At 36.5% G+C, this 13,899-nt stretch overlaps 7 protein-coding genes and 4 non-coding genes across 11 annotated transcripts in view; 3 read left to right on the forward strand and 8 right to left on the reverse strand. All coding sequences in view use genetic code 11, as the record gives it.

Moving 5' to 3' along the window:
* psaB (photosystem I P700 apoprotein A2) overlaps window positions 1-2,172 on the reverse strand; it is a 2,205-nt gene extending 33 nt beyond the window's left edge. Inside the window, exon 1 of the mRNA in view lies at window positions 1-2,172. This exon is cut by the window's left edge and continues 33 nt beyond it. Coding sequence (YP_006073103.1) covers window positions 1-2,172 — 2,172 coding nt within the window.
* Window positions 2,173-2,197: 25 nt separating this feature from the next.
* On the reverse strand, window positions 2,198-4,450 carry psaA (photosystem I P700 apoprotein A1). Its single transcript has one exon. The coding sequence runs from the start codon at window positions 4,448-4,450 to the stop codon at window positions 2,198-2,200; it is 2,253 nt and encodes a 750-aa protein (YP_006073104.1).
* Window positions 4,451-5,096: 646 nt separating this feature from the next.
* ycf3 (photosystem I assembly protein ycf3) lies at window positions 5,097-7,061 on the reverse strand. Its single transcript has 3 exons — window positions 6,938-7,061; window positions 5,992-6,221; window positions 5,097-5,255 (listed from the first exon to the last, which is right to left on the reverse strand). The coding sequence occupies exons 1-3, from the start codon at window positions 7,059-7,061 to the stop codon at window positions 5,097-5,099; spliced, it is 513 nt and encodes a 170-aa protein (YP_006073105.1).
* Window positions 7,062-7,681: 620 nt separating this feature from the next.
* Window positions 7,682-7,768, forward strand: trnS-GGA. Its single transcript has one exon. It is a non-coding gene; the product is annotated as a tRNA-Ser (tRNA).
* Window positions 7,769-8,076: 308 nt separating this feature from the next.
* rps4 (ribosomal protein S4) lies at window positions 8,077-8,682 on the reverse strand. Its single transcript has one exon. It carries the CDS (start codon window positions 8,680-8,682, stop codon window positions 8,077-8,079), a length of 606 nt encoding a protein of 201 aa, YP_006073106.1.
* Window positions 8,683-9,008: 326 nt separating this feature from the next.
* trnT-UGU lies at window positions 9,009-9,081 on the reverse strand. The gene has a single exon. It is a non-coding gene; the product is annotated as a tRNA-Thr (tRNA).
* Window positions 9,082-10,032: 951 nt separating this feature from the next.
* trnL-UAA lies at window positions 10,033-10,636 on the forward strand. The gene is made up of 2 exons: window positions 10,033-10,067; window positions 10,587-10,636. It is a non-coding gene; the product is annotated as a tRNA-Leu (tRNA).
* A 348-nt stretch (window positions 10,637-10,984) lies between these two features.
* Window positions 10,985-11,057, forward strand: trnF-GAA. The gene has a single exon. It is a non-coding gene; the product is annotated as a tRNA-Phe (tRNA).
* Window positions 11,058-11,760: 703 nt separating this feature from the next.
* ndhJ (NADH dehydrogenase subunit J) lies at window positions 11,761-12,240 on the reverse strand. The gene has a single exon. The coding sequence runs from the start codon at window positions 12,238-12,240 to the stop codon at window positions 11,761-11,763; it is 480 nt and encodes a 159-aa protein (YP_006073107.1).
* Window positions 12,241-12,324: 84 nt separating this feature from the next.
* ndhK (NADH dehydrogenase subunit K) lies at window positions 12,325-13,092 on the reverse strand. The gene has a single exon. The coding sequence runs from the start codon at window positions 13,090-13,092 to the stop codon at window positions 12,325-12,327; it is 768 nt and encodes a 255-aa protein (YP_006073108.1).
* Window positions 13,083-13,445, reverse strand: ndhC (NADH dehydrogenase subunit 3). The gene has a single exon. The coding sequence runs from the start codon at window positions 13,443-13,445 to the stop codon at window positions 13,083-13,085; it is 363 nt and encodes a 120-aa protein (YP_006073109.1).
* Between the last annotated feature and the right edge of the window lie 454 nt (window positions 13,446-13,899).

Raw genomic sequence — 13,899 nt, forward strand, 5'->3', positions numbered from 1 at the left:
GAAAGCTGCATAAGTGAATATATAACCTACGGAAAAGTGGGCTAATCCAACCAATCTTGCTTGCACAATGGAAAGAGCCACTGGCTTATCTCTCCATCGAATTAAATTAGCCAAAGGTGTGCGTTCATGAGCCCATGCTAAAGTTTCAATCAATTCCTGCCAATATCCACGCCAGGAAATTAAGAACATAAATCCAATAGCCCAAACAAGATGTCCAAATAAGAACATCCACGCCCATACCGATAAACTATTCATACCAAAAGGGTTATACCCATTGATAAGTTGTGAAGAGTTTAACCATAGATAATCTCTTAACCATCCCATCAAATAAGTGGAGGATTCATTAAATTGTGAAACGTTACCCTGCCATAATGTGATGTGTTTCCAATGCCAATAAAAAGTAACCCATCCAATGGTATTTAACATCCAGAAAACTGCCAAATAAAATGCGTCCCAAGCCGAAATATCACAAGTACCGCCGCGTCCTGGGCCGTCGCAAGGAAAACTATAACCAAAATCCTTTTTATCTGGCATTAACTTGGAACCACGTGCATCTAAAGCACCTTTTACTAAAATCAATGTAGTTGTATGCAAACCTAGAGCAATAGCATGATGAACCAAGAAATCTCCAGGACCTATTGTTAAGAAGAGCGAATTACTATTCTCATTAACAGCATTCAACCAGCCAGGTAACCATATGCTTTGACCAGCATTGAATGCTGGACCATTCGTTGAAGATAAGAGTACATCGAACCCATATGAAGTCTTACCATGAGCGGATTGTATCCATTGGGCAAATATGGGTTCGATCAAGATTTGTTTTTCCGGAGTACCAAAAGCGAGCATGACGTCGTTATGAACATAAAGGCCCAAGGTATGGAACCCGAGAAAGAGGCTGGCCCAACTTAAATGAGATTTGATAGCTTCTTTATGGTCTAACATTCTTGCCAATACATTATCCTCATTCTGTTCCGGATTGTAATCTCTAATGAAGAATATAGCTCCATGAGCAAAGGCTCCTGTCATGATGAACCCTGCGATGTATTGGTGATGAGTATATAAGGCAGCTTGAGTAGTAAAGTCTTGTGCTATGAACGCATAAGCAGGTAAAGAGTACATGTGTTGAGCTACTAAGGAAGTAATAACCCCTAAAGAGGCTAGAGCAAGACCTAATTGAAAATGAATCGAATTATTGATTGTGTCATAAAGACCCTTATGCCCACGTCCTAATCGACCCCCCGGAGGAATATGTGTTTCTAAAAGATCTTTGATACTGTGTCCAATTCCGAAGTTAGTTCTATACATATGACCAGCAACGAGAAAAATAAATGCAATAGCTAAATGATGATGAGCAATATCGGTCAACCATAAACTTTGCGTTTGTGGATGGAATCCCCCAAGAAGGGTTAGAATGGCAGTTCCGGCTCCTTGGGAAGTACCAAATAAATGACTACTCGAATCAGGGTTTTGAGCATAAAGATTCCACTGACCCGTAAAAAGTGGTCCCAACCCTTGAGGATACGGTAATACGTCTAAGAAATTATTCCATCTGACGTACTCTCCCCTGGATCCGGGAATAGCGATATGAACTAAATGTCCTGCCCAAGCCAAGGAACTTACTCCGAAAAGTCCTGACAAATGATGATTGAGACGAGATTCGGCATTTTTGAACCACGAAACACTTGGTTTCCATTTGGGTTGTAGATGTAACCAACCCGCTATTAAGGATATAGCAGAAAGAAATAATAGAAAAAGAGCTCCTGTATAAAGATCCTCATTGGTGCGCAATCCGATTGTATACCACCACTGATAAACACCGGAATAAGCGATATTCACTGGGCCGATAGCACCCCCTCGAGTAAAGGCTTCTACAGCTGGTTGACCAAAATGAGGATCCCAAATTGCATGAGCAATAGGTCTTACATGTAAGGGGTCCTGTATCCATGACTCAAAATTTCCTTGCCAAGCTACATGAAACAGATTTCCGGACGTCCACAGAAAGATTATTGCTAACTGCCCAAAATGAGAAGCAAAAATGTTCTGATAAAGACGTTCCTCAGTAATATCATCATGACTCTCGAAGTCATGTGCGGTAGCAATACCAAACCAAATACGACGAGTAGTGGGGTCCTGAGCTAAGCCGAGGCTAAACCTCGGAAATCTTAATGCCATAATGCCTTTCAAATCCTCCTAGCCATTATCCTACTGCAATAATTCTTGCTAAGAAGAATGCCCATGTTGTGGCAATTCCACCCAGAAGGTAATGGGTTACTCCTACAGCACGTCCTTGTACAATGCTCAAGGCTCTAGGCTGAGTAGCAGGAGCAACTTTTAATTTGTTATGAGCCCAAACGATGGATTCAATGAGTTCTTGCCAATAACCACGGCCACTGAATAGAAACATTAAACTGAAAGCCCAAATAAAATGAGCACCTAAGAAAAAAAGACCATATGCGGATAATGAAGAACCATAAGACTGAATTACCTGAGATGCCTGTGCCCATAAGAAATCTCGGAGCCACCCATTAATAGTAATGGAACTCTGTGCAAAGTTTCCTCCTGTGATATGAGTTACCACCCCTTGATCACTTATAGTACCCCAAACATCCGACTGCATTTTCCAACTGAAATGGAAAATGACTACCGAAATTGCATTGTACATCCAGAATAGACCTAAGAAGACATGATCCCAGGCGGATACTTGACATGTCCCCCCTCTTCCAGGTCCATCACAAGGGAAACGAAAACCAAGATTTGCTTTATCGGGTATCAAACGGGAACTGCGAGCAAATAGAACACCTTTCAGTAGTATCAATACAGTCACATGGATCGTAAATGCATGAATGTGATGGACCAAAAAATCTGCGGTTCCTAATGGAATAGGTAACAAAGCTACTTTGCCGCCTACTGCTACTAACTCACCCCCCCCCCAAGTTAAGCTGGTACTTGTTGTTGCACCAGGAGCTGTTATCCCAGGTGCTAAAGCATGAATGTTTTGTACCCATTGAGAAAAGATGGGTTGTAATTGTATAGCGGTATCTGAAAACATATCTTGGGGCCGCCCTAAAGCGCTCATGGTATCATTATGAATATACAAGCCAAAACTGTGAAAACCTAGAAATATACATGCCCAGTTAAGATGTGATATGATTGCATCGCGGTGCCTAAGGACACGATCTAATAGATCGTTGTATCGAGTAGTTGGATCATAGTCTCTTACCATAAAAATGGCTGCATGTGCAGCAGCACCAACTATGAGAAATCCACCGATCCACATGTGATGTGTGAACAACGAAAGTTGTGTACCATAATCAATAGCTAGGTATGGATAGGGGGGCATGGAATACATATGGTGAGCTACAACAATGGTTAAAGAACCTAACATAGCCAGGTTAAGAGATAATTGAGCATGCCATGACGTTGTTAGGATTTCATATAGGCCCTTATGGCCCTGGCCTGTAAATGGACCTTTATGAGCCTCTAAAATGTCTTTAAGGCCATGACCGATGCCCCAGTTGGTCCTATACATATGACCAGCGATCAGGAAAAGAATAGCAATAGCTAAATGATGGTGTGCAATATCGCTCAGCCATAGGCCCCCTGTTATTGGATCTAATCCTCCACGAAAACTCAGGAATTCCGCGTATTTTGACCAATTCAAGGTGAAAAGGGGGGTTGCTCCCTCGGCAAAACTGGGATAAAGTTGAGCCAAAAGGTCCCGATTCAAGATAAATTCATGAGGAAGTGGTATCTCTTTAGGATCAACTCCAGCATCGAGAAATTGGTTAATCGGTAAAGATACATGGATTTGGTGTCCCGCCCAAGAGAGAGACCCAAGTCCTAGTAACCCCGCTAAGTGGTGATTCAACATAGATTCTACATCTTGGAACCAAGCCAATTTTGGGGCAGCTTTGTGATAATGGAACCAACCGGCAAAAAGCATTAACGATGCAAAGACCAATGCACCAATTGCGGTACAATAGAGTTGTAATTCACTAGTTATTCCAGATGCTCGCCAAATCTGAAAAAAACCGGAGGTTATTTGTATTCCTCGGAAACCCCCGCCCACATCACCATTCAATATTTCTTGACCTACTATTGGCCAAACTACCTGGGCACTGGGTCCAATATGAGTAGGATCACTTAGCCATGCTTCATAATTGGAAAAACGGGCGCCATGGAAGTACATGCCACTCAGCCAAAGAAAGATAATGGAGAGTTGACCAAAATGAGCACTAAATACTTTTCGGGAGATCTCCTCCAAATCACTGGTATGACTATCGAAATCGTGAGCATCAGCATGTAGGTTCCAGATCCAAGTGGTAGTATCAGGGCCCTTAGCTATTGTTCTTGAGAAATGGCCGGGTCTGGCCCATTCCTCGAAAGACGTTTTTATAGGATCCCTATCTACAACAATTTTCACTTCTGGTTCCGGCGAACGAATAATCATTAAGTCCTCCTCTTTCCGGACAACATATACAAAGAAACCCGCCAACAGTCAAGTTTTTAGTGAACCTCTGAAAGATAGATATTTTATTTATGATTAGTCCTTTTCTTTCCTATCCCCCATCTATCTATTTTATTTTATTTAGTTATTCACTAGAGCAATTATGATATTGAAGTCGATCCGAGGCAAGTGTTCGGATCTATTATGACATAACGATTAGGTGCCCCACGGACCCTTTTTTATCTTGGAAAATCCTTTACCGGCGTGACGAAAAAACTATTTTTTTGTGCAACCTAGTGTATTTTTTATATCTGAATGTATAAGTGTCCATATGGATCTACTTCCATGGAACGTAATATCTTATTACTTTAATTTCAAATCACAAGATAATTCATTAGAATAGAATTAATAAGATCCATTCTGATGATATCTTATAGTCATTCGAAAGTATCTTTTATTAGCTTTATTTAGTTCTATTCTATACTGTATCCGTATCATTTATCCCTATGAGATACCATACTAAAATATTCTATTTTAGAAGGAAGGGATATAATGAAATTCTTGATTGGATCTTCTCATAGGAACGATCTATTTTATTTGATTGATGGATCCAACACCCAATTTTAATGAATTAAACAAAAGAGCGGTCTTATTCGAATTCGAAACGCCTCGTGATCTTCAACCAATTATGTGCTTCAATATAATTACCTGGAGTAAGCGCTATAGCTTGTTTCCAATACTCAGCAGCTTGATCGGACCAAGCCTCCGCAATTTCGGAATCACCCTGTAGAATGGCCTGTTCTCCCCGGTCGGAATAGGTGGTTCCTTTCCTTAGAACCGTACTTGAGAGTTTCCTACCTCATACGGCTCAGCAATCGATTCTTTTTGCGTTCCATCTTAATCTATCCTATGCTAACTGAATTAGATTTCTCATAAATCTATCCCATTTTTTCTTGGGTTAACAAAAACAAAAGAAGTTAATTACATTAAGTTTCAAACTCTTATTTTGATCAATAATTAGTTTTATCTTTTTTCCCACCTTCAGACGAATGAAACATAGATATTCCCCTATATCGTTAGAATTTTCTGAAAGGTAACTATCTCGGTTTCATATATGAAATTCATATAGAATCTTTGAAAAAGACTTTTTTCCTCCATAAGAAAAAAAAAAATGAACTTACTATCTTTGGGATCTGATGCTACACCGCTGCTCAATACCTTAGTGGATCGACTCTATTACATAAGTTGATTCCTAACTTTTATTCCATATCATGACATAAGTAAGCAGTTCTTAACTGTATCGACCCAATAGCTCGCTAATTGATCTTTACGGTGCTTTCTCTATCAATTCGATCCTTTATCCATAGAATATATAGGCCGTATCTATTTCTTCCTATTTTGGTTCTCGTGAAGTCTCTTTCCTTACTACAGCTGATCAAAATCGTTGCTTTGAACGATGCATATGTAGAAAGCCCATTTTTTTCTAGTATTTACTAGTTGATTTGATCTTTTTTTCCTTCTTTCTATAGTGGAGATAGTCGCACGTAATGACAGATCACGGCCATATTATTAAAAGCTTGTGGTAAAAATGGGTTTCGTTCGAGTGCCTGGAAATAATATTCCAAAGCCTTTGTATGCTCTCCGTTGCTTGTGTGTATAAGGCCTATGTTATAGAGTATATAACTTCGATCATAGGGATCAATTTCTGGTCGCGTAGCTTCATAATAATTCTGTAAAGCTTCCGCATAATTTCCTTCGGATTGAGCCAACATCCGTTACGGTCGTTCATTCTATTCAAAGAATCTCCGTTCCAGAACCGTACGTGAGATTTTCATCTCATACGGCTCCCCCCTTCTGTGCATAGTACTAAGGGGAATAATCCATGGAATCAAAATTTCACTATTCTCATTATGAACTGACAGGAGCTGGTATTTTTACAAGAAATCTCTAGCCAGCCTTCCCGCAAGAGGTTTTTTTAACACCAATCATATTAGTGCTAGATGGAAATGGTAACTCCAACAATTTCTTTGTCCTCAACGCCTCCTATTTTCAGGAATTAGTCACTTCAACGATCTTTGATGGTTATACGGGTATCCAAAGTACGAACGAGATGGATGTTTGTTGTCCCAACCATTCTTGTTAGTCCCGATACCAATAAGGAAAAGGGAAATTTATAACAAAGTTTTCGTATTGTTGATTCCTTGGTGTAGTGCTTCTTCCCCTATGCTGCCTATTGGTACTAGTGGAATAGGATTGACCTACAATATAGAACCCATAGGTGTAACCTTTCGCTCAATACTCAAATTAACAATTGAAGCATCCGAGGCTGCATCAATCGAGGATACACGACAGAAGGAATTGTTCTATCTTCAAACTCACCTTCACCAAGCGTAGGTTTATTTCAATAATTTGGTTCTTTCTATCCCGAATCACATATCTTTCTCATAATACTGAAGTCTAAAAAAAGAAGAAAAAAGAATCAAATCGCACCATCTCTGTAATAGGTAAATGCCTTTTTTTCTCCTGAAGTTGTCGGAATTATTCGTAATAGAATATTGGCTACAATTGAAGAGGTCTTATCAATAAAATTTACATTTATCCGAGATCTAGGCATAATTAGCAATCCTTTCTATAATCTATAATTAGAATTCTTTTCATTACCCTTCGGGGAAAATGATCCCACAAACAAAGGAATTGTACAATACGAAATAACATAAAACAGACTAATTCTAAAAATGTGGACCTTCCGCTCAAATTGTCCCATTTTGTTTGGACAAGGAGAGATATGAAATATTTGAATCAGATTGGATTTCATTACAATTTCGTAGTATACCAATGAACGGAACTATTACTATTTCATCTAAGATTTCATCTAAGTTGAATAACCAAGGACTTTCTTTTACTACGGATTTTGATAACTCGAGAAGTTTTGATTTGGTTATGATCCAAAGAGGAAAAAGAATAATTATTCCATGATAAAATAGAGTAGAGTAACCATCCGTTTTGTTTACATGACGTGTATACGTCATGCCATACAATGGAAATCAAAATCCATGGGACGATTCATGAATTTGTAATAGATCCATGGGGTAGCTGATGAGAGAAGTTGGTGTTGAGAAATAGGAAATTTGAAAGGAATTATTCCTATGGAACCATTGATCGGTCATACCTGTACTGCAATAATATGAATGACTCGCTATTCACTCGGTTTCTGGTCAATAATAAGATTATGTAGGAGAGATGGCCGAGTGGTTCAAGGCGTAGCATTGGAACTGCTATGTAGGCTTTTGTTTACCGAGGGTTCGAATCCCTCTCTTTCCGTTTCTGTTAATTCACCAACGTGACCGACCACAATGTATCAAATCAAATAACAACTGATACCATTATTCCAGCAATAAGACTTTTATTTGATAGAAATTCTCTATTTCAGAAATTCTCTATTCCTAATTACATTACTGCGGTACGTAAAATACAAATATCGGAAAGAACAAAAAAGAAAAAAAAATCCTACTGCTGATCTATTTGTAATACGTGAATGAGAAAAATGCGGATCAAGGCCCTTAGATCTATTTACTTCGTCGAAAAGAGGGCAAAATTCTCTGAATCTTTCTTTGTTATTTTCGTTAGGTTCAAGTCTGGCGGGAATAATATTCTACGACTAACAACTCATTTATTTTCAAACCGATCCATTTACTATCTATTATTTGATTTACTAATCCTTTATATTGGAATGAGTCAATAGTCAAATGTTTTGGCAATTCCTCGGGGGGGGGTGAAGCAATATAATTTTGAATCAGAGCTTTCGATCTTTGTTTATCCTTCGTAGTAATAATATCTCGGGGTTTGCAACGATAACTTGGTATATCCACTATATGACCATTAACTAAAATATGTCTATGGTTAACTAATTGCCTAGCTCCAGGAATGGTCGAAGCCATACCCAATCGAAAAAGGATGTTATCCAAACGCATCTCAAGTAGTTGTAGTAAAACCTGACCTGTTGACCCTTTGGCTTTTCCAGCGATATGTACATATCTAACTAATTGTCGCTCCGTCAGACCATAATGAAAACGCAATTTCTGTTTTTCTTCTAGACGAATACGATATTGCGATCTTTTCCCAGAACGCAATTGGGTTTTAAGATCACTTCCGGATTTAGGTCTTTTACTAGTTAGTCCTGGTAAAGTCCCCAGACGGCGTATTTTTTTGAAACGAGGTCCTCGATAACGAGACATAAAGACTCCTTTTTTTATTTTATTGAAATTTCATTTTACAGAATAAATCTTAAATTAAGACTGAACTAAAGGATAAACAAAGCAAAGCTAAATTTACTGAAGTATTACAAAGTAGAATGAAATGAATTCTATTAATATCCGAATTTTTTGTATATGTATATATAGGAAGTTGAGGCTCCGTTTTATGATTTGTTCTGTAGAGATCTAATTGCTCCAATCCATTTTTTATTCATAGTTACAAGTTACCACGACATAATAGATCGGTGATCCAACATTTTGAGAAAAGGAGAGATTATCAATCATGGAAAAATCGATAGAGAAAAAAAAGCCAGCTATCGGAATCGAACCGATGACCATCGCATTACAAATGCGATGCTCTAACCTCTGAGCTAAGCGGGCTCACATAACAGAAATAGAAATAGTATAACAAATAGAAATAATGTATAGGAATTCAGGAAACTGCTGGATCTTAGCTTAGGGCTATTAGCTATTAATTTAATATGAACTATATAGTTCATATTCATAGTTCTATTGTTATATCTATATCATTATATATATATCATTAGATATAACTAATAATATAGAACTAGATATGACTAAATAGAATTAATAGAATTCTATTTTCTAATAGATATTTTTCTAATAGAAATATATGACTAATTAGTCGAATTTTCATTCTATCATATTAATTACATTAATTATTATTTATACATTCTATTCTTTTTTTTATGCATTTTATATTATATATTTATACATTATATTTATATTTTTTAATATGTATATATATATGTTAATGAATATGTATATATAATTATATATATTAATGAAAATTTAAAATTATAAATTATGATTATAAAAAATCTAATTATTTCTTAATATAAAATAAATTTATTTCTTAAAGTAAAGCAGTTATAGCAATAATTATAGCGTATAGCGAGCGGATCGGTCCTAAGAAAAGATAAGATAAGGATAAAGATACAATCCAAATTAGAATGAGACATTCTTCTGGTTTCATTCGGAAAAGGAAGAGATAGGACGAAAAAAAAAAGAAGAATGAATATCGACCGTTCCAGTATTCCAAATCGCACTGTAAAAAAGAAAGGGAGGGAGAAACATATATATATGGGATATATCTATCCATATTGAATTGCGGATACATCAATGATAGAATCATTTCTGATTGAAACAAGGTTTATCCAATAGAAATAAACTGATAGAGGATCGCCAAAAAAATCAAATAGCAGCATACACTTTTTCGATATGGGAATCATTATCTAATGAATTCAACAGTTCCAAAATAAATGAAAGAGATGGGTGGAATTCCAACTGGATCTTGGTCTCAAATCAAAAGGGGATATGGCGAAATTGGTAGACGCTACGGACTTGATGGGATTGAGCCTTAGTATGGAAACCTACTAAGTGGTAACTTCCAAATTCAGAGAAACCCTGGAATTAAAAATGGGCAATCCTGAGCCAAATCTTTATTTTGAGAAAACAAGGGTTTATAAAACTAGAATAAAAAAAGGATAGGTGCAGAGACTCAATGGAAGCTGTTCTAACGAATGGAGTTGACTACGTTGTGTTGGTAGCTGGAATTCCTCTATCGAAATTACAGAAAGGACGGCCCTATATAATATATCTAATACGTACGTATACATACTAACATATCAAACGATTAATCACGACCCGAATCTATCGAATATATATATATATGAAAGAAAAAATTCAGAGTTATTGTGAATCCATTCCAATCGAAGTTGAAGGAAGAATCGAATATTCAGTGATCAAATCATTCATTCCCGAGTTTGATAGATCTTTTGAAAAACTGATTAATCGGACGAGAATAAAGAGAGAGTCCCGTTCTACATGTCAATACCGACAACAATGAAATTTATAGTAAGAGGAAAATCCGTCGACTTTAGAAATCGTGAGGGTTCAAGTCCCTCTATCCCCAACAAAAAGTCCATTTTACTTCCTAACTATTTATCCTCTTTTTTTCATCAGTGGTTCAAACAAAATTCACTATCTTTCTTTCTCATTCACTCTACTCTTTCACAAATGGATCCGAGGAGAAATCTTTGGATCTTATCCCAATTTGGATAGATACGATACCTGTACAAATGAACATATATGGGCAAGGAATCTCTATTATTGAATCATTCACATTCCATATCATTATCCTTACATTTATTAGATAAAATTTTTTAATACTTTACTTTATTTAATACTTTACTTTATTTAGATTTAGTCCCTTTAATTGACATAGATACAAGTACTCTACTAGGATAATGCACGGGAAATGGTCGGGATAGCTCAGTTGGTAGAGCAGAGGACTGAAAATCCTCGTGTCACCAGTTCAAATCTGGTTCCTGACACATGAATAATATATCGGATAGATATTCATACAAATTAATCGAGACAGATCAGGATATATATTCGTTAATAGTCAAGAATACTTATTCATCTAGCGTATAGATATATACCTCCATTTTTAGAGATGGGTAAAAAATATATGTATGGTTATGGTAAAGAACTAAAGTGGGATTATGTTCCCTTTTTTTGTTTCTTTTTTCTTTCTTGTTTGTTCATATTGTGCTTTCTCTCACTCAAAAAGAGTGCTAAGTCTTCATATATATATCAAAAAAAAAGAAAAAAGTTTGAAAAAAACTTAAAAAAAGTATAGAGGGGTTGAAGAATAGGAATAGACAGGATGCATTTCAGACACAATACAAATAAAATTCAATCCCTTTTTATTTCGGAATTTCGCTTTTTCTTTTATATTTATTCTATTTCTTCACTCTTGCTTACGTTACTTTCCGAGGTCTGTCTAAGTGATGTGCGCGGTACAAAGTTCATGGTGCAGAACTCTTTTGATTCATCTTTTTGTTTCTGCTCATACAAAATAGATATTATCTTTTCCAAATTCAGGAATAGCAATGAAGCCTTTTTTAGGCCTATCCATAATACGAATTAGAGTCCAGTTACTCTGTTTCATCTAGAACAGAACGTAAAAATATTCCTTGACTTGAATGAAATCTGGAGTTGTGTCGTATAAGTGAACATTAGTTTCCTTATCATTCAATGAGCATCTTGTATTTCATAGAAATTTGGGGTAATATAGTCCTTACGTAAGGGCCAGCCTATCCAACTTTCAGGCATCAAGATACGTTTAAGGCGTGGATGATTATCATAAGAGATTCCCAACATATCATAAGATTCGCGTTCTTGAAAATCAGCACTTTTCCAAATCCAGAAAACAGACGAGATTCTAGGATTATTCCTTGGGACAAATACTTTTATGCATACTTCTTCTGGTTTATCTACACCATATTGTATTCTCGTAAGATGATACACACTAGCTAAAAATCCGCCTGGTGCTACATCATAGGCACACTGGGAGCGTAAATAATTGTAACCATATACATATGAAATGACAGCAATGGAGTACCAATCCTCGGTTTTTATTTGTAAAGTCTCTATTCCTCGGCAATCGAAGCCCAAAGATCTATGAACTAGCTCATGCTTGACTAACCAATCAGATAAACGATCCTGCTGCATCTTCTTGATCTCTCCACCATTTGTATGAGTATTTCACATTTACTACATTTACAATGAAATTTTCAAAGATTGACCCGCTGTTTCTTATTCTGCACAAAAGAACCCTGCCTGATTCACTAATTCGTGGGAAGATATTGAACTTTTGGATTTGAAAAATGTTTCAGAAGGCATCTCTGAAGTAGATGGTGATTGATAGAGCAATCCTTGATCGTAATTTCCAGTATGAGTACTGCGTCGAACATAAAACTTGTGATTGGTAGAAAAACATCGATTTTCCTGTTGAGACACAGTTCTATCTTCAAAGATTTCTCGAGATATCTTCTTACGAAGTTTCATTATAGCATCTATAACTGCTTCTGGTTTAGGTGGACAGCCCGGCAAATAGACATCCACAGGAATTAGCTTATCGACTCCCCGAACAGTACTATAAGAATCAGTACTGAACATCCCTCCTGTAATAGTACAAGCTCCCATAGCAATGACATATTTTGGTTCAGGCATTTGCTCATATAATCTCACTAAAGAAGGAGCCATTTTCATTGTTACTGTGCCGGCTGTTAAAATTAGGTCCGCTTGCCTAGGACTCGATTTTGGTACCAATCCATAACGATCAAAGTCGAATCGCGAGCCTATTAATGAAGCAAATTCAATGAAACAACAACTGGTACCATATAGAAGCGGCCATAAACTAGAGAGTCTTGACCAATTCGAAAGATCATTCGATGTAGTTGAAATAACTGAATTGGGGGTTGTTTGGTCAAGTAATGGAAACTCAATCAAATTCATAACTGTCTCAATATAATCTTTTCCTTCCCTTTTATTTTGATTGTCTGAATATTCAGTTAAGACCATTCCAATGCTCCTTTTCGCCATGCATAAACTGAACCAACAATTGGGATAAGCACGAAAATGAAAGCTTCGATAAATACAGATACACCCAATACATCGAAACTCATTGCCCACGGATAAAGAAAGACCGTTTCAACATCAAAAACAACAAAAACTAGAGCAAACATGTAATAGCGGATTCGGAATTGTAACCAAGCATCCCCCATGGGTTCTATACCCGATTCATAACTCGAAAGCTTCTCTGGTCCTTCACTAACCGGTGCTAAAACTCCGGAAATTACAAATGTCAAGATAGGAATAACGCTTGATATTATCAGAAATGCCCAGAAAATATCATATTCGTGAAGCAGAAACATAAATGTACTCCTATTAATTATTATTGTGGAATATAAATATATGTGGAATATGCTGAATTATTCGATTCGAATTGGAATTGTCAATTCATCCAGAACTTATTAGGCGAAACAAGAATTGATTTTGATCAAATCAAACCGCATAGTTTAGAGTTTGTTTGCTGTGGGGCATGTCTTGTTTAAAGATTCATTTAACGGAATTCCACTTACATTTTTTTTATTTCGATTCTATTTCGATATGGTGTAGACATAGGGTTCTCTTACACAAACTAAATTCTATCGCTTTGTCTCGGTTTCTCTATACTTTATCTCTATACTCTATAAAATAGAGTATAAAAATACTCTATAAAAAAATAAAAATAAAAAAGTACTATAATATAAAAAAAGAAAAAAAAAGTAAAAAGTCAAGTAATTAACAAGTAATTAAATAGTAATTAATTACTAATTACATTACTAA

Source organism: Elaeis guineensis, chloroplast (assembly GCF_000442705.2).
Source record: "Elaeis guineensis chloroplast, complete genome".
Lineage (NCBI taxonomy): Eukaryota > Viridiplantae > Streptophyta > Magnoliopsida > Arecales > Arecaceae > Elaeis > Elaeis guineensis.